General features: G+C 35.5%; 1 protein-coding gene across 1 annotated transcript; it reads right to left on the reverse strand.

The window, feature by feature from the left end:
• Nucleotides 1–3,091: 3,091 nt before the first annotated feature.
• LOC128092850 (glucose-6-phosphate isomerase-like) lies at nt 3,092–22,000 on the reverse strand. Its single transcript, XM_052707787.1, has 4 exons — nt 21,516–22,000; nt 20,549–21,371; nt 20,242–20,487; nt 3,092–3,707 (listed from the first exon to the last, which is right to left on the reverse strand). The coding sequence occupies exons 1-4, from the start codon at nt 21,644–21,646 to the stop codon at nt 3,234–3,236; spliced, it is 1,674 nt and encodes a 557-aa protein (XP_052563747.1). The 5' UTR covers nt 21,647–22,000; the 3' UTR covers nt 3,092–3,233.
• Between the last annotated feature and the right edge of the window lie 2,943 nt (nt 22,001–24,943).

Genomic DNA, 24,943 nt, shown 5'->3' on the forward strand with positions numbered 1-24,943 from the left:
ATTGTCTACTCTACAACTTTGTAGAAAATTGTTACATACTCAAAAAAAAAACCCTGCAAAATTACCAAACCACGAAATGTTTCAATGTTTTTTTTTTTGCGCTAAATAAAAATTATTGCAGATTTGAAAAGTACATACAATTTCCCATAAAATGACATGTCCTAAAAGTGGCAGAGGTTTTCAAACTATTTTTGTATTTTTTCCATGAAAAATAACGTTTTTTCGGAATATTTAGTTCGCTATCAAATCGGGCATTCAGTTTTACATGAGAATCCCTTTGAGTATTCAAAAATGAAAGGGGTCGTGTCGCACTTCCGTCTCGAGATATCGAAAAATATACCTCGGATGCGTAATCAGGGACCAAAATTACCCATTAGGAAAAAAATCACGCAACTCGAAGAGGGGTCGGAAAACTTTTTCCGATTCTGTGCGAATTGGGGGAGAATGACCCTCTTCAAATCGAAGAAGTGAGTGGAAAATTATGAAAAACAGCAATTAGTTTTGTTGAATCTATTTTTTTTTTAGTAGAACCTAGGTAGTTCCAATTTCACTTAGAACCCCTTAACATTTTCCGACTAAAGGATCAAATCAAAATTCGCCCACCAAATCCGCACGACACGGAAGGAAATGGACCGAAATAAAGCCCCTACTAAATAATAATAACAATAATCGCCCCGTCGGTTAGTCGCGACGCTGTTGTGGCAGCTTCGACTTGGGCGAATATCCGGTTGGTTACAATGTCACCTGTTGGCTAGCTTCGGTGACCCCGACGGAGTGCTTATCACGGTGATTTTGGCTTCCGGTGTGACTGGTGGGGTTGCCACGTGCGGAGCGCGTGAAAGGGTGAGGCTTTCGAATTAGCATTGTTCCTAGACTAGCCTGATGAAAGCATGAGTTGTGGGGATTTCCCCAGAAATAGGTAAATGGAAATGTTCGGCTTTTGATAAAGTGGTCTCCACGGCCGAATTCTTGATTGGTACGCGGGAAAAGTAAGTGACCCAATTTTTTTGATTTGTTTCTAATTTCCATAATACATTACTGGAATAAACCCGGGGGAACGAAGGGCTATCGATCGATTTATTTTCTTGAAGTGTTACTTTGGCGTTGGCGTAAATAGGGTAATATTTGTAGAACTGGAAGGATTGACATAAAACGCGGTAATTGCGAGTGTTATCATGGACAAAATAAAGTGAGATTGATTACTTTATTACGTCTGTTGAAGGCAATATATGTATGACAAAACTAGATGTTCTAACTGAGCCGGCTAATTCAAGTAAATTAAGAAAAAGCCTAAAATTGAGGGAAGTTTGTTAGAATTCGTGTTTTTTTTCTTCTGACGGTTCAATGGAGGCACGAACTCATGGTTATAATAAGATCATAGACCAATTCGAGAAGAAATGAATCTTCAAATCAAAGTTATAGTTGTGGTAAATTTCTTTTGGCTCCACAAATTTATTGTAAAATATTACTAGAGAGACTTCCAGATGGTCAAATTTATTCAAACGGGTTATTTTACTGCAGGGTTCGTTTCTGTTACATTCGATCATACATCCAATTAATTTAATTTTTCTCGCTTTTTTGAATTTTCTTGTTTCTAAGATTAAATTTCAGTTCCGTTTTGAGCGTTCGGTCCGGTATGTCCACGCATCCTTCCTCCCCTGTAGATTCTGTAGATATGTGAGCCGTTCTCAGAATTCTCACTGCAGTGAACACCGCGCAGTAGGGCTGGCCGCTTTAATTTTCGTTGTACGGTTTAGGGTGTTTTCGAATGCAATTATTAATATTGAGAAGGAAAGTGCTAATTACAAATTGAACCTATCTTTGGTGAACAAGAGTGTGTCCCTTTCCATAAAATTACAGTTTACATAAGGTGTGAGAGGGATGAAAACACTCTTGTTGACAAAAGGTATGCGCCCTAATGAAATTAAAGGGAAGAAATTACTATCCTCAATATTCTACCACCGCATCATGTCGAGGCTCAATGAACCAAATTAAGAAAACAAAAAAATGTTTTTTGTGCGCTTCAAATAATCATGTCTAGACTTTTGTAACGAGCATTCAAGTGCCTTCAAACAAATTTAGACTCATTCTATAAAAAAAACATCATTTAAAAACTATATAAAACCACCAGCTTACTGAAAAATAATTACATTTTAAATGTCAATCGATGCTATAAAAAGAGAATCGAAACAGAACAAGTAAAACCTGACATGAAATGCGCAACCTGCAGTGGAAACTACACCGCCAATTTGCGTAACATGGCCTTGCGTTCTTCCAGTTCCACTGCTCTCATACAAATTGTTTAGAACTAGGCAACATTAACTGTGGCTTCGGCTTAGCAACCATGCCTTCGAGAAACCTGTTTTGAACAGTGCGGACTCGCTATTTAAAAAAAAAATGAACTAACAAATCGAAGCAAAGCCAAGAAAGAAAGAAAAAAAGAAGTGGTTCAAGCTGGTATTTATGGAAATGGTTTTTTCGAAGTTGCCAACAATTATGGATTTGTTCAGATTGTAATTATTGGTTTCTAGGTGGACAAGTTCTTGTATTGTAGATTTCATTCATTTCAAAGAGCAACGAAATTCCGCATTTTTCCTATGAAATTATGCATCGACTATTGTTTCGGCTTCGTGTCCAAACAAGCTATAAATTATCTCTTTTATGAATATTCATAACGACCGGTCATAATAACCTCTTTTCCAGTGGTCGTCACCATTCCCACCGGCGGTTTTCTTTAAGCTTCAGGAGACACGTTTTGTTTCGTGTTTTTTGTAAAACGAAAAAGAAATCCTTTCACTGCAGGTCATTTCTACCTTTGCTGTACTGGCGGCTGTACTGTAATTAATTAGACGAAACACGCTGCTTTCACACAGAGAAAATGAGCAAAGGCAATAAACCATCAGGAACGGACTCAGATTGAGCGCTGACACGACACCTTTTGCGGAATTGTGATATTTCGTGAAAAAGTTGCGGTTTTAGTTTACTTCGAAAGCATTTAATTTATTTTTGGGGGGTTTAATGCACTAATATAGGGTTGCACCAATCCAAGTTGTATGAAGTGCTGCTAGCAGGTTTATTGAAATGATCAACGTTTTTCCTAAATTTAGCATTTTGTTTTTGCTTAACGCTCTAAACGTACGTACGTTTAAGAATAAGTTAATGGTTTTATATTTGATAACATCTTTTCTCTTTCATTAACATATGTGTACCTTTTTGCTCAAAATTGTAAGTGCTTATTCCCAGTGAATCTTGATGTGGTTGATCAGCCCATTGGTGGACGAATCGTGGGAGGTAGTTTTGTTGGGGTCGTTCAGATCGACCTCGATGGCCTTGGCCAGAGCCTTGCCCAGCTCAACGCCCCACTGGTCGAACGAGTTGACGTCCCAGATGACACCCTGGGTGAAGATCTTGTGCTCGTACATGGCAATCAGCGCACCCAGCGTGAACGGGGTCACCTTCTTGACGAGGATCGAGTTGGTCGGGCGGTTTCCGGTGAAGACCTTGTGCGGCAACAGCTGCTCCAGCTTGTCACCGGACATACCGGCCTTCTCCAGCTCGGCACGGGCCTGCGACTCGGACTTACCCATCATCAGCGCCTCCGTTTGGGCCAGGAAGTTGGCCAGCAAGATCTTGTGCATGGCGCCGTCCTCGACCGGGTTGTGGGTGATGACCGGAGCGATAAAGTCACACGGGATCAGACGGGTGCCCTGGAAATAGAAAATGAAGTGTGGTTGATGAGTATCGCTAGCGTGTATTTGTCATTTTCATAGCATTGTGGCTCGGAAGGCACGTCGACGTATGGTTGGCAAGTTGGTTCGAAATCATTTTCCCTGTGATGTTTGGACAAAATGCGATTCTTAAATGATTGCAATAACAATTCTAGTTGAGCTTTACCCGATCCAAAATTACGAATTTAGTTTTTTGAATTTCATCCATAACTTATTGAACTTTTAATCTAAAATCGTTGTTTCGAAAATTATGTTATAACTCTTTTCCTTCAGTAGATTTACTCGATTCTTTAAGCGCCTGCAAACTGCGACATAAACTTTGAAAAATATTTGCAACGGCCTTACTATTCCAGAGAAATTTCCAAATCAAATTATTCGCTCTACAGCATTGCCTTGGCGTTCTCGATTGCGAGATTCCTACTCGAAACTAGGTGTCCGAAGGCTTAATTGTTGAGGCAATTTCAAACCTCTTTTTACACCTTAGCTTCCATCCACCCCGGGATTCGAACTGACGACCTTTGGATTGTTAGTCCAACTGCCTACCAGCGACTCCACCGAGACAGGACCCAGGGAGACGACTCCTACACCTGGACTGAGCTAACGACCTAACCTTTAGGTTAGTCCGGGGCCAACATTTACTTCCCTTCCGACGGAAGGCGTGATCAGACAAATCTCGTCTCGAAAAATGCCACCGGGACCGTCTGGGATCGAACCCAGGCCGACTGGGTGAGAGGCAATCACGCTTACCCCTACACCACGGTCATGGCTAGAGAAATATCCAATAAACTCGACTAAATGTCGAAAAAAGTAGACACCCACAGGGTTGTTACGGAAAAGTAGGAAAAAAAATCCGCGCCGTCCCAAAACTCAATCCGCGCGAAATCCGCGCCATATTAGGAAAAATAATTTCGCGACATACATACATATCATATCATAATAATTCATTTTGTATGATGAAAAAGAAAGTATTTGATAACAAAAATTAAATTCGTTTTATATTTAAGAGCTCCATCGGAAGGAATGCAAAAATGCTGTACCAGCGGGAAAAGCCACAACAATAATTTTGGCAAACAAAATCAAAAATATAAATCAAAACATTAAAAAAATAAATATATAACAAATAATTTAAATTATAATTGAAAAATTTGAACTTTTTTTTAAAACATAATATTTAAAAAAATGAAATTTCATAAGTCTAGGGAATTGATAATTTAAACACGAAAAACGAAATTTGAATTATTTCCTTTTCAAAATTTCTCTAACCACACCACTGCTCCACAAATGTTCCAAAGTTCCAGCTTTTCTGAAATCTAAGATGGTGATAAAAATGGTAGCATTTAAGGATTTCCGAAGTTGGCAGTTTTCAATTTTTTAAAAGGTCCGGAATATAAGAATTCTGCAGTTCTTTTTTAATGGTCCAGAATTCAGACATTCTTGAATTTAAAAATTTGAGAATTCAACAATTTAAGCATTTTAATTTATGTTCTCTTCATTGTTTTAATTTTTCTTATTTTTAAATTACAACTCTCCAAATTATAAATTTTTTGAGTTAATTTTTAAATATTTTGATTAAAAACAAAACCTTTTGAATTTTTAAATGTTTTGAATATTTGAATTTTTAACGCTGAACACTTTTATTTTTGAATGTTTTGATCTACTAATTTAATCAAAAGAATATTTAAATTTAAAAAAAATCTTTGTACTAGCCTAGATTATTTCGACGTTTCTTTTTTTCGACATTTCGTTCTAAGAGAAGAAAAACTAACATTTTCGAAAAAAAAAAATTAATATTGTTCCAGTAACAACTTTTGAAAATTCAATTTTTGCACTAAGTGAAAACAAAAATCAAATTATCCTTATTCCTTATAACATTTTTCTTTATAACTTGAAAATAATTTTATATTTCTCAATAATTTAATTTACCAAAATTGCCATCCGCGCGAAATCCGCGCCAGAGCAAAATTAGCCAGCAAATCCGCGTCAAATTCGCGCTATCCGCGCCGTCCGTAACAACCCTGGACCCAGATAAAATAAGCCGTGATTTTAAAAATCTTAAATTTTTCGGTTGAGGCAGTTCATTTTTTTTTGTTTTAAAAATCGGATCAAAATATTAGGAAATAAACTAATTTTTCGTAATTTAAATTCTTTGCAAGACCAGCAAAAAAGAGATCAAAAATGTAAAAAAAATTTCAGAGAATTTTCTCAGCACTCGAAATATATTTTTTTCAAAAATGGACAAGGATGGACACTATTTTAAAACAAATAAAAACAGATTTTTCTGAAAATTTTAGCTTGAAAATCTTCAATTCTTAAACGGTGTATTTTGCCAAAAAATCACAATAGCACTTTTTGATTCTAAATTGAATTTTGCATCCAAAAATCATATTTGGAAGCTTTTTCCTGTAAATGTTCGCTACATTCAAAATATCATAATTTTATTTTCTCAAAAAGGCCACACAAATTCAAAAGAAGTAAAGATTGTCAAAATTGTTTTTTTTTTTGTGATAAAATGGTAATTAAAAATTTCAAATTTTTCCGTGTATCTATTTTTTTCTGAAAATAGTCCTAATCGTAACCTACAACAGTGCCGAAGACACCAAATATATCAGGATTTTTTTTTAAAGATGCAGATTTTTTAATATTTGCATAGCACTTTTCTATGGACAGCTCCCAAATTTGTATGGAGGCTTGTATGTTGAAACCAATGATGTAAAATGGCTTATTTGGACAAATTAATTGATGAACAATTCAATTCAAATAAACAAAATACAAAATATAATTTATCAAAAAATGATTTTCTACATGTTGTATGTAGAAGCATTTTGCATATCGTGATTATTTTTCTAAAATCAATTTTCTTTTTTTGAGATTTACATCCAGAGCCATCATTGACAGTTATTGATACCATATAAAACCTAAATTGTTCTAAAAACTTTATTATAAAGCAGAAAAATAATTCAAACCGAAAGTAATCAGACAATAATTTTCTTATTTGTTTTAAAATAAATTCGGACATATTTTGATTTTTTTTATTTTTCGACACAGGCATAATATTTGATTGATTCTTTTTCATGAATTCTCAGTAATATATCAAATCTTTCGATAATATGTAAATTGTTTTTGCCCATTCCCGACTGAAAAAGATACGTAAAAATGTTCAAAAAAGGTGAATATTTGTATTTTTTTACAAAAAGGCTAAATCTAGTTCTCTCTATTTTTCATGTATCCTTTATTTCCTAAACTATACCCGATTACAAAATATCGAATGCTCAAAAATGTTGGAATTTCACGATTTGATTTAGAAACAATATTTTTCTATGTATTGCTCAAGTTCAAATTATGTTCAACAGTTCAATGTAAAAAAAAGGTCAAATCTTGTTAAGGACGCAAGGTAGCCGAAAATGGCTCCCAAATTTTTTTTTTACTAAAATGATAATTTCTCGAAAACTACAACACCTATCAATCTAATTTATAGTTGGTTCTCTTGGGGGATGTCTAACGAAGATTTTCCGCCACGATTGAGGTTGATAAGTTGAATATGGTGTTCTAATATTTTACCAAAACTTAACATTTTATAAAATTTTGTGGATTTGACGAACTTCTGGTAAAACGTGGAGGCACAATGCCATACCGAGAGCCCAAATCAAGTACAAGCAAGCTTCGCAAGTCAATTCCCTCTGGAACGGCGTTTAGTTTCATTAGGTTTGAGGCTTAGTATGGTAATTAGAAGCAATTTTCTAAATAAATATTTTCAATATTTTCAAACCATTCGACATCATGCAACACGCGTGCAACACGCGCGTGGCATACATACGTTGTACGCTACAACAACAACAAAGCAAGCAAGCAGCAAGCAAGCAGCCGTGCAGACAGCAATAGGGTATTCACTGTAACCAATTTATGAATGGTAACTTTTACAAACATCTTATTCATTTTACTAAATAGTTTTGTTCGTTTTTTTTAGTTTTATGAAATTTGTGTACAATCGATTACGATTTTATATTTCATTTTTCGTTGAAATCTGCTCATTTCATCATCGATTCTTTCCCAAATTTGATTAGATTTTATTGCTGTGCGTATAAAACAAACAAGTTCAATATTGTATTTCAATAAAGCTTCAGAACTCAAATCAATATTTTGTAAAATAAGTCATCGGTTTGAGTATTACTCTATTTCCTTTATGCGGGGCGTCTACCACGTTTGTTTTTGCTGCGCATGATAGTAGTTGTGCTGGGCTAAACGGGCATGAAACGTGGTGGTAGTGAAGTGTGCTTGCTTGTTGTGTTGCAAACGGATGCGGGATGATGCATGCATTTCATAACTTTTAAGATTCTCAAAACATTAAATATGTTTAGAAAACCAGTTGAAGTCTTTAGTATACGGAAATGACCTTTACATAAACTATTTATTGAACAATTTTTTTATAAAATTTTCCAAGAAATGAGGATATATCTACAGAACAAATTGTCTGATCGATGATTTGTCTAGGGACAAAATGAAGATGCCTAAATCAAGAAATTTTATAAAAGTGTATTAGGCTGATGTAAATATTATATAGAAGTTTATGTCCCTCGACACAAGTAAAGATCGCAAAGGGGCCCAGTCACGAAATTCTAGCAGAGTTCTAGCATAGTTCTCACAGAGCTGGAAATTCTTACAGCATTCAAGCATAAATGTTCCACGATTCTAGCATGATTCTGGTAGAACCAGATTTACTAAAATATTTCGTGACTGGGGAGAGGGGAAGTAGAATATAAAGTAATATTTCAAGCCACGATTTTAAAATATAAAAGAATAAAATAATAATAATTCGCTGGCCCATAATTTTTTTAAAACATTTTTAAAGGAAAGCGTAACAAACTCTGAAAAAATTGCTTCAGATCTATTTGATTTCATATTATTATTAGCTGGATTGATGATAATTTCGAGCATCCCCCCCCCTCCCCCCCAAACATTATACCTCTGTACAAAATCGACATCCAAAATCTTTTGAGTAAAAGTTGTTTTGATGTATTTTTCAAAATAAAAAAAAAAACAATAAAATTAAGAAAAACAGAATGTTTCGAGAAACCTACTTTCAGACAAGAAGTAGATTTATTGATTGAAAAATTATATATTTTATAATGCATTCATAATTTTTCAGCGGGATTTTTTTACTAAATGTTGTTTCGCGCTATGGACGTTTTGATGAAGTTTATTCGTCCGAAATAATAATTTGGAGCCTAACGATTTCATCGAATGATAAAAAATACAGAAGACTAATTGGGAAAATTGCATCATCGATTAAATTTATCAAAAATAATTTTAAAATGTATTTCTGTCAGCGTTAGAATATTTTCAAACATAAGCAGTTAAAAACAATTTGGATTTTTTTCGCTTTTCCTTTCCATTTATTTTTAACAAAAGCAAGTCCTTATTTGTTTAAAAATTTAGTTTATGAGCGGTTCCCGACTTTTCTTTGTATTTTTTTATTTGGATGAAACCCTATGTCAAAAGAAGCAATTTTGCATCATTCGTTTTTCATGCCAATCTCCATACAATTTTGGGGGCTGGTCATACAAAAGGGTATTTAAATGTATGAAATTCTGTATCTTGAGAAGGGATTTTCTGATCGATTTGGTGTCTTCGGCAAAGTTGTAGGTTATGATTAGGACTTTTCAGAAAAATCGATTTTTTGTTTATTCAATTTTTTTTCACGAAAAGTAAAATTCCCAAAATACGTATTTTTTTTAATATTTTTTAAAAGTTTTAGGGGACTAAAAAAGACAATTTCTAAGCCATAGTGCGTGATGGTGCAAAAATCTGGTTTTGAAGATATATTTTTTTTTAAATATCGAAAACCTGGACAAAATAATTATTAAAAATCATTTTTAAAGCAAAATCAAATTGGCAATCCAAAAGTACTTTAGGGTAAAGTAGTCATCAATGAGACATTCATTGAGAATTGAAAAGTACTTTTCGGTTGCAAATTTGATAATTCAATAATTAATTAATTGTAATTATTTTTTTTCCATAACCTGTTTTTGCACCATCACGCACTATGGCTCAGAAGATCTCTTTTAAAGTCCCCGAAAACATAAAAAAATCGAAAATTAAAAAATACGTATTTTGGAAATTTTACTTTTAGTGATAATCATAACCTACAACTTTCCCGAAGACAACAAATCGATAAAAACTCCTTCTCAAGATATACATTTACATACCCATTTTGTATGACCAGCTCCCAAAACTGTATGGAGACTTGTATGGAAAATCAAATGATGCATGGATAAAGTTTCATCTAAATAAAAAAACTTAGGAATCGTAGAGAACTACTTTATACATATTTTTGCGTTCATGCATTTTTGAACGGTGAGAAACTCGTGAAATATAGCAAAAGTATATCTAAAAAAATCATGTGAGTTTTTGCAAACGAGCAGCCTTCGCATAAATGTCCCTTATTCAAAAACAGCAAGCTGAGAAAAATGCAAGGCAACTTTGTCCCACACAAAAGGCTACGTGTTAAGTTTTCGCGAAAAAACTGGATTTCTCCCGGTTTTGTAGAACACTGCATATTTTAGTTTTTTTTTTATTTTTAAACAAGCTGCATCAATAACGCAAAATTGATGAAAATGCATATGGGACAATTATGTGTTTTTTGAAATAAATTGGTTTTCAATTTGAAAAAATCCATGAAGTTTTGCATTTTTTCAAAAAACAGAGCAATAGTAGCTATTCAGCTGCGTGTTATAAGCTTGGGGTTTAAAAAAATAAACGATTAATATTTAAAAGTTTATACAATATTACCTACTTGACCAAGATGCCAAGCTCATATTGACGTTCTTCCTCCCCACTCTTCGACAGTCTGATAGCCGTGTGGGCTAAGGCGCAGTCCTCTTTTTGTGTGCTGTGTGGTTTGAATCCTGTCGGTTGCATTTTGACTCCATTTAACTATTGTTGAGTATTTGACTATCTTCCAGACATCATTTTAAATTGAGTGATTTGGAAACCTTTCAACTGAGATCAATTGATAACTTCTCGAGAGAAGGTATATATTTATAGGATTAAATTTGGCATGTTAAGCTCTCTTTGAGGGAAATGAGATTTAAAAAAACAAATTTGGTGAGTGTTTTACACTTTTCTGATTTTGAAGCGTATGGACAAAACAATACAAGTAACAACTGGAAGTTTGTTTGATTATTTTAACTAAATGATTTTAACAGTTATTAACAATATTATTCTTTGCTGCTCACGAAACCAAGAGAGTAATATATAAATATATTTATTTGGTTCAAAATTTAAAGAGTCTAAGCCAAAAATATTTGAAACATCGCTTTTAAAGTTTTCAAGTTATTCAAATTTGATAAAAAAGAGGGAAAATGATCTGAACACCTTTTTGAAAATCCCCTGTACAATTTTTTTTTTAAATGAAACCAACTACTTAACTAATAAATTAACTTTTCTGCTCGAAAAGGAACAATTATTGAGCAATTCTCTGAGATTACGGTCATTCAAAAAGCTGTCCATACAAAAATGATAGCTGAAAGTTCAAAAATCTGTATCTCTTGAGGGAATTTTTTGATCGATTTGGTGTCTTCGGAAAAGTTTTAGGTATGGATATGGACTATACTGAAAAAATATTATACACTGAGATTACGGTCAATCAAAAAGCTGTCCATACAAAAATGATAGCTGAAAGTTCAAAAATCTGTATCTCTTGAGGGAATTTTTTGATCGATTTGGTGTCTTCGGAAAAGTTTTAGGTATGGATATGGACTATACTGAAAAAATATTATACACGGTAAAAAAAATTATGGTGATTTTTAATTTCACTTTTTGTCACTCACTTGATTTGCAAAAAAACACTATTTTTTATTTTTTCATTTTCTAATACGTTTTAGGGGACATCAAATGCCAACTTTTCAGAAATTTCCAGGTTGTGCAAAAAATCTTTGACCGAGTTATGGATTTTTGAATCAATACTGATTTAAAAAAAAAATCGAAATATTGGTCGCAAAAATTTTTAACTCCCTTTTTTGATGTAAAATCAAATTTGCAATCAAAAAGTACTCCAGTGAAATTTTGATAAAGTGCACCGTTTTCAAGTTATAGTAATTTTTATGTAACTTTTTTGAAGATCATTTTTTTTAAAATTAGTGCACATGTTTGCCCACTTTTGAAAAAAAATCGAAAAGCTGAGAAAATTCTCAGTATTTTGCTTTTTTGAACTTTGTTGAAACGATCTCTAGTTGCTGAGATATTGCCATACAAACATTTAAAAACAAGAAAATTGATGTTTTCTAAGTCTCACCCAAACAACCCACAATTTTCTAATGTCTATAACTCAGCAACTAATGCTCCAATTTTCAATGTTAAAATGTGAAACATTCGTGAAATTTTCCGATCTTTTCGAAAATATTGTTTTAATTTTTTTTTCAAATCAAGACTATTATTTTAAAAGGGCCAAACATACAATATTACGCCCTTTTGAAATGTTAGTCTTGATTTGAAAAAAAAAATGAAAATTTAGTTTTCGAAAAGGTCGGAAAATTTCACGAATGTTTCACATTTTAACATTGAAAATCGGAGTATTAGTTGCTGAGATGTCGACATTAGAAAATGGTGGGTCACTCAAACAGAGTGAGACTTAGAAAACATCAATTTTCCTGTTTTTAAATTTTGTATGGCAACATCTCAACAACTAAGGGTCGTATCAAAAAAGTTCAAATAATCAAAAATTCGTAACTCGGTCTAAGATTTTTTGCCCATTCTGGAAATTTTCTGAAAAGTTGGCATTTGATGTACTCTAAAACATATCAGAAAATAAAAAAAATTAAAATAGTGTTTTTTGCAACCCAAATTTTAGTGACAAAAAGTGAAACTAAAAATCAGCAAAAAAAATTACCGTGCATAATTTTTTTTCAGTGTAGTCCTTATCCATACCTAAAACTTTGCGAAGACACCAAATCGATTAAAACAATTCCGTCAAAAGATACAGATTTTTGAACTTTCAGCTATCATTTTTGTATGAACAGCTGCCAAATTTGTATGGAAAATAATATGGGCAAACTAATGATGCAAAATGGCTTCTTTGGGCATACCGAATCCACCAAAAAAGTTTCAGCCAACAATACATTTGTTATAGCTGAAATCTGTGAATATAAAAAAAATAACAAAAACAAAATGGAAATAATCAAAATTCATTTTTCTGTGTTGATTTTTTGGTTTTAGCTTATTTCAACATATTTTGAATATAAGTGAAATTACAAAGTGCAAAATGCATGTTGCATGTTTCTTAGATTTTTTAAAGTAAAGTTTTAATCCCTAGATATTACAGAGTTACAGAGCATTTTACAAATCTCATTGATTTACATTTTTTAAATCGCGGCTTGAAATCCAAATTCGTATTATTATTTTGCCATCCCTAATTTGGATCTTTGCCAAACAGGAAAATATATTTTACCTCCACATGAACAAAACAATATTATTTTCTTTCAATTTTATCGAGGAGCATAAACTTTTGGTATAATAGGGGACCTCATACAACACTGTGAGCCTCAAGAAACAAGCATTTTCGATCATTACCCTCTGAACGGCGATTTTTTTACATGATTGGAAACCAAGCATAACGATTAGATGTATTAAAACAATAATATTAGTCAATGTTTTCAAATCACCCAGCATTTTGTAGCATGCGCGTATGTTCAAAGTTCGTGTTGGTTTGTGCAACAAAACACATTGTTGTGTGTGTTTTGATGCACGCAGCAGCACAAACAATATAGCAAGGATCCACGCCGAGAGCGATAGGGTAATGTTACTTATGTTTCTCATATAACAAACATTCATTTTCTAAGAGTTTGTTTTTCATTTAATGGGCTTCAAAATTTGCTGGAATAAACAAAAATAATTTTACATTATGCTTGATGTGAAATCATATAATACAAGATATTGAACAATATATTTCGAGATTTTTTGCTATACAAATTTTAGCCTAATATTTTACAATTACTTTCCCAACAATAACAAATATTTTGTAAATATATCTTCTTGTTGAAATAAAATAAATCAACTCTACATAGTTCACTTATATAACAATTACCCTATGAATCTCTTTGTGGCATCAACAAGCGTGCTGTCGCTGCTGTGCTGCGCAGCGTATGATAGTATTTGTGTTGTATCAAGCGAGCATAATAGTATACCTCCGGTGGTTGGTCACTATTTTGTTTGACACTTTTTAGTTTGTACCCCGTTGGTTGGACTAAGTCAAACAAAACTAAAAAGTAACGAACTGTCACTTTTTACACGGAACTCACCATTATTATCAAACCATACTTTTTTCAGTTAAAAAGAGTGTCAAACTAAAAAGTGTCAATTTAAGTGACAAAAAATGTTGTCAAACCGTCGTAATTTGAGTGTAGTTATTTGTATTTGCTTGTTTTATTGCAACCGTTTACCGAATTGCGATCTTGCATAATAATCAACGTTAGTTTTTATTTTATTTCAAATATTTATCGATATGCGAACATTTACTACTGATCCACGGAGTAAAAAGAGTTCCCAAAATCGTGAAAAAGCGTTCATGAAAATGGGAACCTCGAACAAAGTGTTCAAATCCCATGGTACGATTTTGAAAAACGTACCGTGAAATTTGAACACTTTGTTCGTGGTTCCCATTTTCATGAACGCTTGTTCACGATTTTGGGAACTCTTTTTTCTCCGTATGGAGATTAGAAGATATCCTAGACTAGAAATTAAAAAATCAACTAAAAAGAAACTGAATTAGTTCATTAGTTTATCAGTTCATTAAGGAGCGTTATTTTATTACGTAACGCATTTATTTTACCCTCTTTATGTGAAACATTCTCATCACACTTATTTTCATTAGATTTTTTCCATGTTTAAATCATCAAGAAATTACTTTATCCAAAATTTCCTTATGGATAATTCTCCGCCAACTCACAAACTTTGTCCTCTAAGGGGTCCCTCCGCCACGAGATATCGAAAAATGTAGCTCTTATTCGTGATCAGGAACAAAAATTATCCCTTAGATCAAAGTTTCACGCAAATCGAAGAGGGGTCGATTCAACTTTTCCGATTTCGTGTGAGTTGACGAAAAATTACCCCTATACAAGTGCCTTTTCTGGCTGGCCATGATGCAGACTTCCAAAATTATTTCAAAAATATCAAATAAATAAATAAATTGTTCGCTCTACAGCATGGTCTTAGAATTCTTTTTTTTTGCAAGATTCCTAGGCCGCGACCTACATTTACTCCCCATCCGACGGAAGGCGTGATCAGACAAATCTCGTCTCGAAAAATGCAACTGAGGCGACTAGGATCAAACCCAGGCTATCTGGGTGAGAAGCAACCACGCTTACCACTACACCACCGAACTCGAAATCATTGTCAGAATTTCACTTCGTAGAATCGATTCAATTTGGTTTATCTGATTATTGGTAATCTGAAATGATGGCCAATATGGCATTGGTAGAATATTGAGAATTTATAATTAGTTACCAATAAGCTGAACTCAAACCAAATAACCTAAATGTCGAGTAATAAAGTACGGGCTGTTTTTGAAAATGTCTGGTGAAATTATTTGAAAAAAAAAGTATTCAAATTTTGATCTCATTATCTTACTGATTGTATTGATAATTAGTAACAAATGTAATAAGCATTTTTGTATAATGAAAATTGTTTTCAATCATTGTAGGAAACAATTTTAGCTAAAAGCATGGGAAATGTGAATGTGCTGTTTATGTATTCGTAACATCATTACGTCAATCAAAATGTTGCGCAACATGTTCAAAAATGTAGCACGGAAGAAGAACAACACAACTTCCCGGCCTACCTTGGGTCCTTAAAGCCATAAATCGCACCCACAAAAGGATTTCAAGAAAAGTTCGTTGTAAATTGCCATAATCAGCTCGAACACGCGAAATAGTCACTAAAATTGAGCACTCATTAATTAAGAACTTAATTTGAGTTCGAGTCAACCCACTCGGACCTCTAGTCCGAATTCGCCATCATGAATAATCAAACACTCGAAATTATGAGGCGTACCATAAATTTATTAGGAATGTAAATCACTCCACGTTTCGGCTCGCGGTTTCAAGAATTGTGTTGACCTTTTCACCTTTTTCTTCCCCCACAACATCACTCGCAGTATGTCGGATTTGGATCAACACCAGAGCCAAGATTGACTTTTGATTGCCTTTATGGTTCTGTTTCGTGCCAAAATACTAGCTTTCATTTGCGTTCGTACAAAAAAAAAAAAAAAAAAAAACAATACAGCTTGGGGAAAGGTTTTAAATTTGTTGGAATCGTGGTTAAGGGAGCTGGTCTTTAATCACCTGCCGGACCTCCACGTGGCCACCAGACCTGCCCAGTTGGGGGTGGAAGTGTGCGAAAGTGTGATACATTATCGGAATCACACCTCACACCACCCAACGAAACCCTGGTGGTGTCGGATCAGGTGATTAACCGCGTACGGACTTTAAGCCAGAGTGAGAAAGGTGGAGTGGGGATTTTTAAGGACCTAGGTACTTGTCCTGAATTTGTGACCACCTTGGCAGGTGAAGAAATTTGGAATGGTTTTATGCAAATTTTTCCACCGGAGCACGATGGTTATCGCGTGACCCTTTGAGTGGGTGGTCATATATTTACAATCTTAAGGACCTACACTTGTAGGGGATTTTTGGTTTGTTAGTTAGATTTAACATTAAATTTCAAAATTCTTACCTTTACAAAACAGTTTTTGAGGAAAAAAAAACCCTCGATTATTGAAATTCTCAAGAAATTTGGGATATTTCACCCAACAATTCAAAGTGAAATATTTACTCATGTAGGACATTTGTAATGGGTGGAAATCTCGGCACCTTGCACCGAACACCAGGCTAAAGTGAACATAAAAAATTAAACTAAGAAAATAGCATGTTACTTCGCACGTTAGGTGCTGATGGCGAACAACGGTCAACAACAAACTATCGCGCGGGAATTTATATCCCTACAAAGATAGTGCTAAATACGTGTAATGGCGTGTTGTCGTGTTTCCACAGATACAGGAGTTGTTGCCAGACCAAATTGAGACATTTGGGGCTACTTTATGATGGTGTAAAAGCAGCTTTAGGTGCTAGCTGGTGAGATTGCCGTGAACTTGTTTCAACGTTCTAAAGGTTCTAAATTTTCCTAAATAGCTTACGACGGTTTTTAGTCGTTATTTTCTGATTCCTGAGAAAAAAAATACAGCAACATTATAGACTGTCCGGACAAGATTATTCGAAGTCCTCGCAATTATTTCACTGTCGATAGATAAATGAATGACGAAAAAATACTTTGTTTTTTTGGATTGTTGAGCATAAATACAACCCCCAAAAATTCTCCAAAGTAATCTGGCAATATGTCCTAGATAGGGGCCAACATGGTGGTGTGAAATAATGTTAATAATCATTTGGAAATGTAATGCACGGTGTGTTTGATAGAAAAATTTAAGATAAAAAATGGGCAGGTCTGATATTTGGCACCAAAAAGCAGGGATCTTTATTTTTTTTTTTAGATGATTTTTCTACAGTAAGTTTGCTGAAATCGATGGATTCATAAAATATCCATCGAATTTCTCGGAATATGCATTGAGACATTTGACCTGTAATTCCGTTCAAAGAGTGTTTTTCGGAATTTAAAAAAAAATGGTATGGAACTCGTTGCAAAACTTGATTTTTAGAACCTCGGTGAACCTCGTTGGATAAATGTACGACTCGTGCTTTTAAAAAATCCTCTTGTTGCATAAACTACTATTTCAACCATCTTTTATATTATTCCTTAACATTTTAAACCTTTTTTAAAATTAATTACATTGTTGAGAACAGTTTGTAGAGCAAGTTCTAAAAAAAACTTGGTTCAATATAAGCAGATATATGCCCAATTTCGTAAATTAAAAAAGCGAATTTCTCCAAAATTTCTGGATTTAATTCCCTTTTACAAGAGAGCTATTCTCTCTCGACGAAATTGGCCTATTTTTTGTTTTTTTTTATTGTTCGATTTAGTTTTTGTTCGGGAAATTCCCTATGGCCAAAGGAGCCATTTTGTGTCAATGGGTTTCAATTGGGTTCGACCATACAAGTCTCCATACAATTTTGACAGCTGTCGATACAAAAATGATACGTAAATATTTGAAAATCTGTATCTCTTAAAGGAATTTTGTGATCGATTTGGTGTCTTGGGCAATGTGTATTAATGAAGAATATTTAGAAAAAAGGTACACGAAAATAATTTATTTTATGTGAAAAAATAATCCCAAAATACGTATTTAAATTTTTTTAGTTTTATTTTGTCAACAATTTTAACTGTAAATCGAATTTGCAAATAAAAAGTTTGTACTCTATACAAATTTAGATAAACTGCACCGTTTCCGTTAGCCACTTAAAATGTAATTTTAACAACACATTTGCAGTACTTCTGTTTTTTTTTCGAGAAGTTCAGAACTCTGCTAGATCGTCGTGACTGGGGAAGATTGGACCTCTGTTTTTTTTTCAATGTTAAAAAATTAAACATTTGAGAAATTTCCTGATCTCTCCGAATCATTATTTTGAAAGTTTGCAATAATGCTTGAAATTTCAAAAGAGCGTAGTATTGAATATTTGCCCTTTTTGTAATGTTAATCTTTATTTAACATTTTCATTAAAAAAATAACATTTTGACAGCTGCAACTATTTTGCAAGTTTCGAGACAACCAGTAACTATTTAACAAATCCAGAAGTGTTGTTCCCTGCTAGGGAGGCCAGCTGTTGTTTTTTACACTTCGAGTTTTGTGAAAAAGTTTCCTAAAGCTTAAGATTTAGCAAAATAGTTCAAATTGTCAAAATGCTTATCCGCCCTTTTCTCGTGTTGCTCCAGAAATGTTTCAGTTTTTAACATTGAAAATTTGATCATTGGTTACCGAGATATTAGAAAATAAGGGGCTTTTGGGTGAAACTTTGAAAACTTCAATTTTCCTGTTTGTTTTTCTTTTCTCAGCTGTATCTCAGCAACCAAAGGTCTAATTTTCAATGTTTCTTTTAATCGAAATTTTAGGAAATTTTCTTAACTATTCGAAATAGTAGTTTATGCAATAAGTTGTAAAAAGAAGTTTTTTTCAGCACGAGTTGTACATTTATCCAACTAGGTTTGTCAACATGTCAACACCCATGTGTTAAGTAAATTTACCGTTTAAAACGAAACAATATTGAAAAATTTTACTATTTCAGTGCTGAAAAGTCGAACTTTTCAGCGTTGGTAATTAAAGGTTTCGTCTCTCAAGAATTACAGGAAAAGTAAGTAGTTTCAATATATTTTCAGAAATTGTCATTTATGGGAAATATTTCAACACATCGAAAATTGCATTTGTTTTTGTCAAAATCAAACAATGTGGCCATATCTCTCAGAAGTACATGGTGTACTTTTCAACAAAAAGGGATGAATCCAGCATAGTTCGGTTTTTATATGTGAGAAACTTATTTTGGATTTGAATTCATAGGACAGAGTGCAATTTTCTATAAAATGCAACCTGTAGAAAGTCTTTTGCTCATATAGTTGCAAAGTTATGATTAAAAGAAAAAAAAAAGAAAATCGTCAAAAAAAGAGAGCGGTGCCAAAAATAGAGGGATGGTCGAATCAGCACCAAACTTGGGATTTCTGTTAACTATCGATAGATGAAAGTTCCCTCCAAGTTTGGTCCAAATCGGTGAAGGTCGAGTCCAAAAGTGTACTCAGTTGACCTGGAATGACCCATACGCATTTTGAAAACTTGCATTTTTATGAAAAAAAAATTAAAGATCGGCAAAAAAAAAATCCGAGGTTTCCTTTTTCATTGGATTGTTGAACACATGGCTTGATACGTTATCTGTATTGGGTCATCATTTTTGTTTCATGCTACGTACCGGATTCGTGTGGTTAAAAATTACAGTTCAAGAGTTTTTTTTTAAAACATAACTTTCATTTTTTGCTTTTTGGGTGTTTTTAAACCGCCTTGAGTCAGGAGTATTCAAAAATTAACAAAAAGCAAAAAAAAATAAAATTTTGTTTAGAGGACCTTTGAAAAAACTCCAGATGTTCTCCCATAGGTAATACATTTTAGAAAAAAGAAAAACTGCTGAAGTGGAAGTGAGTTTAATAATACTGAGCATTATTTTCGAAAAGTGTGGGCAAAATATTTATCTAAGATTATTTTCTCGTGAAATGTCGTTGAAAAGTTGAAAAAGATTTTTGCACGAGAAGTACATCACTTTTGGCCCATAGTCACCCCCACTGACGGTACGTTGAACGTGAAACCAGTAAGTACCAAATTTATAAATCGTTAAGAAAAATCGATTTCAATTTGCTAAATTTACACTCACTGAACATCGTCGCCGCCAACCAATAAAATCTCTATCCATATCACATCACGATTATGAAATCGGTCGTTTGCTCCAACCGCGTGCCGTGCCGTCACTCTCGACTAGCAAATCTTTTTTTTTTTCACCACATTGCATCACACACACCACCCCCCAAACTGGCTTACCTGATGAATCAGCTGGTAAAATGCATGCTGGCCGTTCGTTCCGGGCTCGCCCCACACGATCGGTCCGGTGTTGTAGTTGACCTTCCGCCCCGACTTGGTCACGCCCTTGCCGTTGCTCTCCATGTCACCCTGCTGGAAGTAGGCCGCGAACCGGTGCAGATACTGATCGTACGGCAGCAGGGCCTGAGTTTCCGCTCCGTAAAAGTTCGAGTACCAGATGCCCATCAGGGCCAGGATGACGGGGGCCTTTTGAAGGGAAGTTGGACTTTAGGCAGTTTAAAGGTGGGATTGGGACTAATTATCTTACATTTTCGTTCAGGGGCGCCGTCAGGAAGTGGTTGTCCATGTAGTGGGCACCCTCGAGCAGCTTCTCAAAGTTGTCGAAGCCGATGGACAGGCAGATGGACAGACCGATGGCGGACCACAACGAGTAGCGTCCACCGACCCAGTCCCAGAACGCGAACATGTTCTTGGTGTCGATGCCGAAGGCGGACACCTTTTCCTTGTTGGTCGACAGCGCTACAAAGTGCTTGGCGACATGTTCCTTCTCGCCGCAGCGCTCCAGGAACCAGTTCTTGGCGGCAGTGGCGTTGGTGATAGTCTCCTGCGTGGTGAACGTCTTGGAGGCAATGATGAAGAGAGTCGTCTCCGGGTCGAGCTTCTTCAGCGTTTCGGCAATGTGCGTACCGTCAACGTTGGACACAAAGTGTGACCGGATGCCGGTGTTGTAATGTTTCAGCGCTTCGCTGACCATCAGCGGACCCAGATCGGAACCACCGATGCCGATGTTGACGACATCGCTGATCTTCTTGTTGGTGTAGCCACGCCAGACGCCATTCAGCACCTGCTCGGTGAACTCCTTCATGTGCTCGAGCACGGCGTTCACCTCCGGCATGACGTCCTTGCCGTCGACCAGGATCGGCTTGTTCGAGCGGTTACGCAGGGCAATGTGCAGCACGGCCCGATCCTCGGTGATGTTGATACGTTCACCGCCAAACATGTCGTTCCGGGTCTTGACCACGTCCCGTGATTCGGCCAACTCCAGCAGCATGTTCCACGCATCGTCCGTAATGCGGTTCTTCGAGTAGTCCAGCAGAATATCGCCGTCCTCCGGAGTCGACAGCTTCAAGCTGAAATCAATCGTCAATGGGAGCTATTTTTAGCCAGCAGTTCATTCACTTTCACTTTGAAACCGCTCGCGAGGGTCAAATGTTACTCGCCAACACAGCAAGCGTTGAATTTGGAGCAACATTGCATTACTGCTCACAACTCACCTGAACTTGTCGAAGCGAATGTCATCCTCCTCGAAGATCTTCTTGATGTTAATGGAAGATCCATGCTCCTTGTAGTACGACTGAATCTGCTGGTAGACCGAATCTTCGGACAGTAGCACCTTACCGGACATCTTGCAGCTTAGTTCTTCGCACTAGTAACACCACACAACAGACTACAAGAACAGTGACCACCACACAAGTGCGAACACACGGCTATCAAAATTTCAACACCGCGCAAGAGTCCTTGTTGTTGGAACTCTCGGAAACCGTACCGAATCTTCGAAGCGTAGCTCAACGACTGACGCCCTGAACCAACCAGTACGATCCTTGAAGTATCCTCGTAGCACCACACGCGGGAATGATTCTCGAGCAGCCTTTCAGGAGAACCTAGAACGCGCCTCCTGCGGAACGCGACGCGACGACTTTGGGGCTGTGGTTAATACGGTGCTGCTGGCGAAGTTCGGTTCGGTTGGTTCAATGTCAAATGAATAACACTCGACTCCGGTGGAAAATAGCAGCGAGAGAGAGCGCGCGGCTCTAAACACGCCAACACGGAACGGCTCTCGACGGAGAGCGAATGGTTTTCGGTGTGTGGGGAGGACGCGCGCGCTGTAACAGCGGGAGAGAGAATCGTCATGTGATAAGAAAGAGCCTGGTGTATGTTGGGTGCGTAGATAGTTTTCATGGGTTTAGTCAAAATAGAATGGGTGGAATAGGTTTATGGTTGCAACCATAAACCTATACCACCCATTCTATGTTGGATACATACGAAAAGTGCTAGAAAAATCGAACTCATTGCATTACCAATAACCTATTTTGTCATTTTAAAAGTATTAAGATGAGTTTAACACCTTTCAGATAATCGAAACTTCAGATAATAGAAACACGTAAATTTTTTTTTTTTCGTTGTCTAATTTTTTACAGTCGAGCTTTAGGTAAGACCCCAAAACTACGCTAAAATGATTTACACTGAAAATATGCCACACTTTTTATTCAAGTGCCCAAACACTTGAATGATTGAATAAAGTCACATCGTAGATCTAATTGGTTTGTGTTTCAACATCAATCCAAACCACTATCAAATGCAAGTGTTTGGGCGGTTGACTTTTTGGTATTTTTTAACATGTTATTTTCATTCGGGTGGCTCAAGCTTTCCAATTGTTTTGCTCATGAATTTGTCCCACCTTCTTGAACTATTCAAAGTGATGAGCAAAACACTTGAAAATGATCTTAAGATCTACCCAAAACAGGCACTATTCAAAGTCAACGTGATTATCCAAATGAATTTAATGTGTTTCACTGTTTGATTTTTGCGCGACTTTCATCGAAGGCTAGAAGCGAGACAAGAACCAATAGCACAAAAAACACTCCCGTCTTCAACTGGCCGGCCGGCGCAGTGGTAGCGTGCACGACTAGCAAGCGAGAACCTGTAAATCGCTTGTACGTACTTTTTTTTCAACGCCATTTAAAATTCAAGTGTTTGGCTATTGACATTATTTCATGACCAATCACCGAAATTTCAAGTGTTTTGCGATTGATATTTGAGTGCTCTGTACAGCAGGGCCAGATCATGTGTAGAACACTTCGTTGAGCTGTGTAAGTTTTGCTCAGTGTAGAATTTTTAAATCTAAGATGGCGACCAAAATGGCGGTGATGCAATACTAATGCATTTTATTTTGTAATAGGCAATCAACAACTGAAATTAGCATTAGCATTAGCATTAGCATTAGCATTTCAGGACGCCCTATCCACGGATGGCTCCACAACGCTTATCCCACTGTTTGGTGTGGTTGTGCTAGACCCTCATCCGGAACAATAATCCAACACGGGAGATACCATGTCTTCATCTTTTGATGAGTGTGTAATACAGCCCAGGGCATAAGGGGGTCCTTGCCGGGTCTAAGCTATCCTTTGGGGAACGGAAGGAATGTTAGTAAACACCTATCTAAAGTGCGCAAGGATCCCTGCGTCACCTTAGTGGTATAGATGTTTGTAGGGAGGTTTTGGACTCAATGTTAGTAGAAAGGTAGGACCCTAGGATATACCTCGAAAGGTATTGCGGGTTGATAAAAAGTGGTTTAAATTTTGTTTTTGATTAAACTCGCACAGCCGGCTGTACCGAGGAAAAGAATAGAATTTATATTGATATATATTTTATTTCTATAATAAAAACAAACGATCGGGTGATTGGGAATGCAACTCGCCTAATTATTTTTGTATTTTTTGTGGAATGCGAATTAAACGTGATTTAATTTGATGACAGGATTTTAAACTCAAACAGCCGATCGAAGAAATATTCTACCTGTTATCTATCAAAATATTTTAAAAATACGGCTACACATTATGAAACTCAAAAAACACAAAAAATAGAAACCGCCAAAACATGTAACATTTTAAACTCGAATTAAGTGTTATAATTAAATGAAGACGCGAAAAAATGCAACTAAAGGAAGTTACCAATATAGAACGAGAAAACATGACCCGCGAAAAAATCCTGAAAGAAAAGCATGTAATTAGAATAGGCAATCAACAACTGAAATTAGACTAAAATGGGGTCGTAGAACTAAAATTTTATGTTAAAGAGAAAATGAAAAAAACACGAAAAAGAAATTTTTGTCTTCGTGATTCGATTATCCGAAGTCCCATACAAAACTTCTGATAATCGAACTTCGGACAATCGAAACTTCGGACAATCGAAACTTCGGATAATCGAGTCTGGACTGTATATATTTTATAAATTTTTAATTTTACATTACGATGAAAATGTCAAATATTGTGCATTCCCCTTGTCCCGCTTTGCATAAACTACCACCTACTATTTATTTAAGGAAAGAAATGGATAATCGATTGGAAACTTTTCAGAATACATAAAAAATTAACAACTTCTAGTTACAAGCCAATTACAAGCCATGGTTTCAATGAAAAAGTGTTGTAAAATGCATTATACACCAGTACAGTTGTTTTGCAATTATAAGTTTTCAAAAAACTAAGCTATGATAAAAAAATTGCAAATTTAAACTCTCAAGAAATCGCTCCCTCTCTTTTGTTCTGCTGATCGTAAAGCTGTTTTTTTACCCTTTATACAGGCTGTAAACCTAAATATATGTTTTCCATAACTTCGCTTTGGCTGCAGACTACCAAATTGTAGACTGGATTTCGTCATGTTGAAGTGTTGATTTTCCAATTTCAGGTTGCTTGTCGGTGTATCTTATTTTCCAGAAATAATATTTTGTGTCCGTTCGGTTTTAAGGGTGCACAGCAACGAAGGAAGTTGTTGTCTTATTATTCCAAAATTGTCTAACTTACGAACCCAATCCTGCAACAACGGGTTCGTTAAATTAGTCAAACTTTGTTGTAAATTACTTTGTGGACAGTACTTTAGGGAATGAATGAAAAATCATATCGATAGTTCCCGTAGTTTTGAAGAT

Source organism: Culex pipiens, chromosome 2 (assembly GCF_016801865.2).
Source record: "Culex pipiens pallens isolate TS chromosome 2, TS_CPP_V2, whole genome shotgun sequence".
Classification (NCBI taxonomy): Eukaryota; Metazoa; Arthropoda; class Insecta; order Diptera; family Culicidae; genus Culex; species Culex pipiens.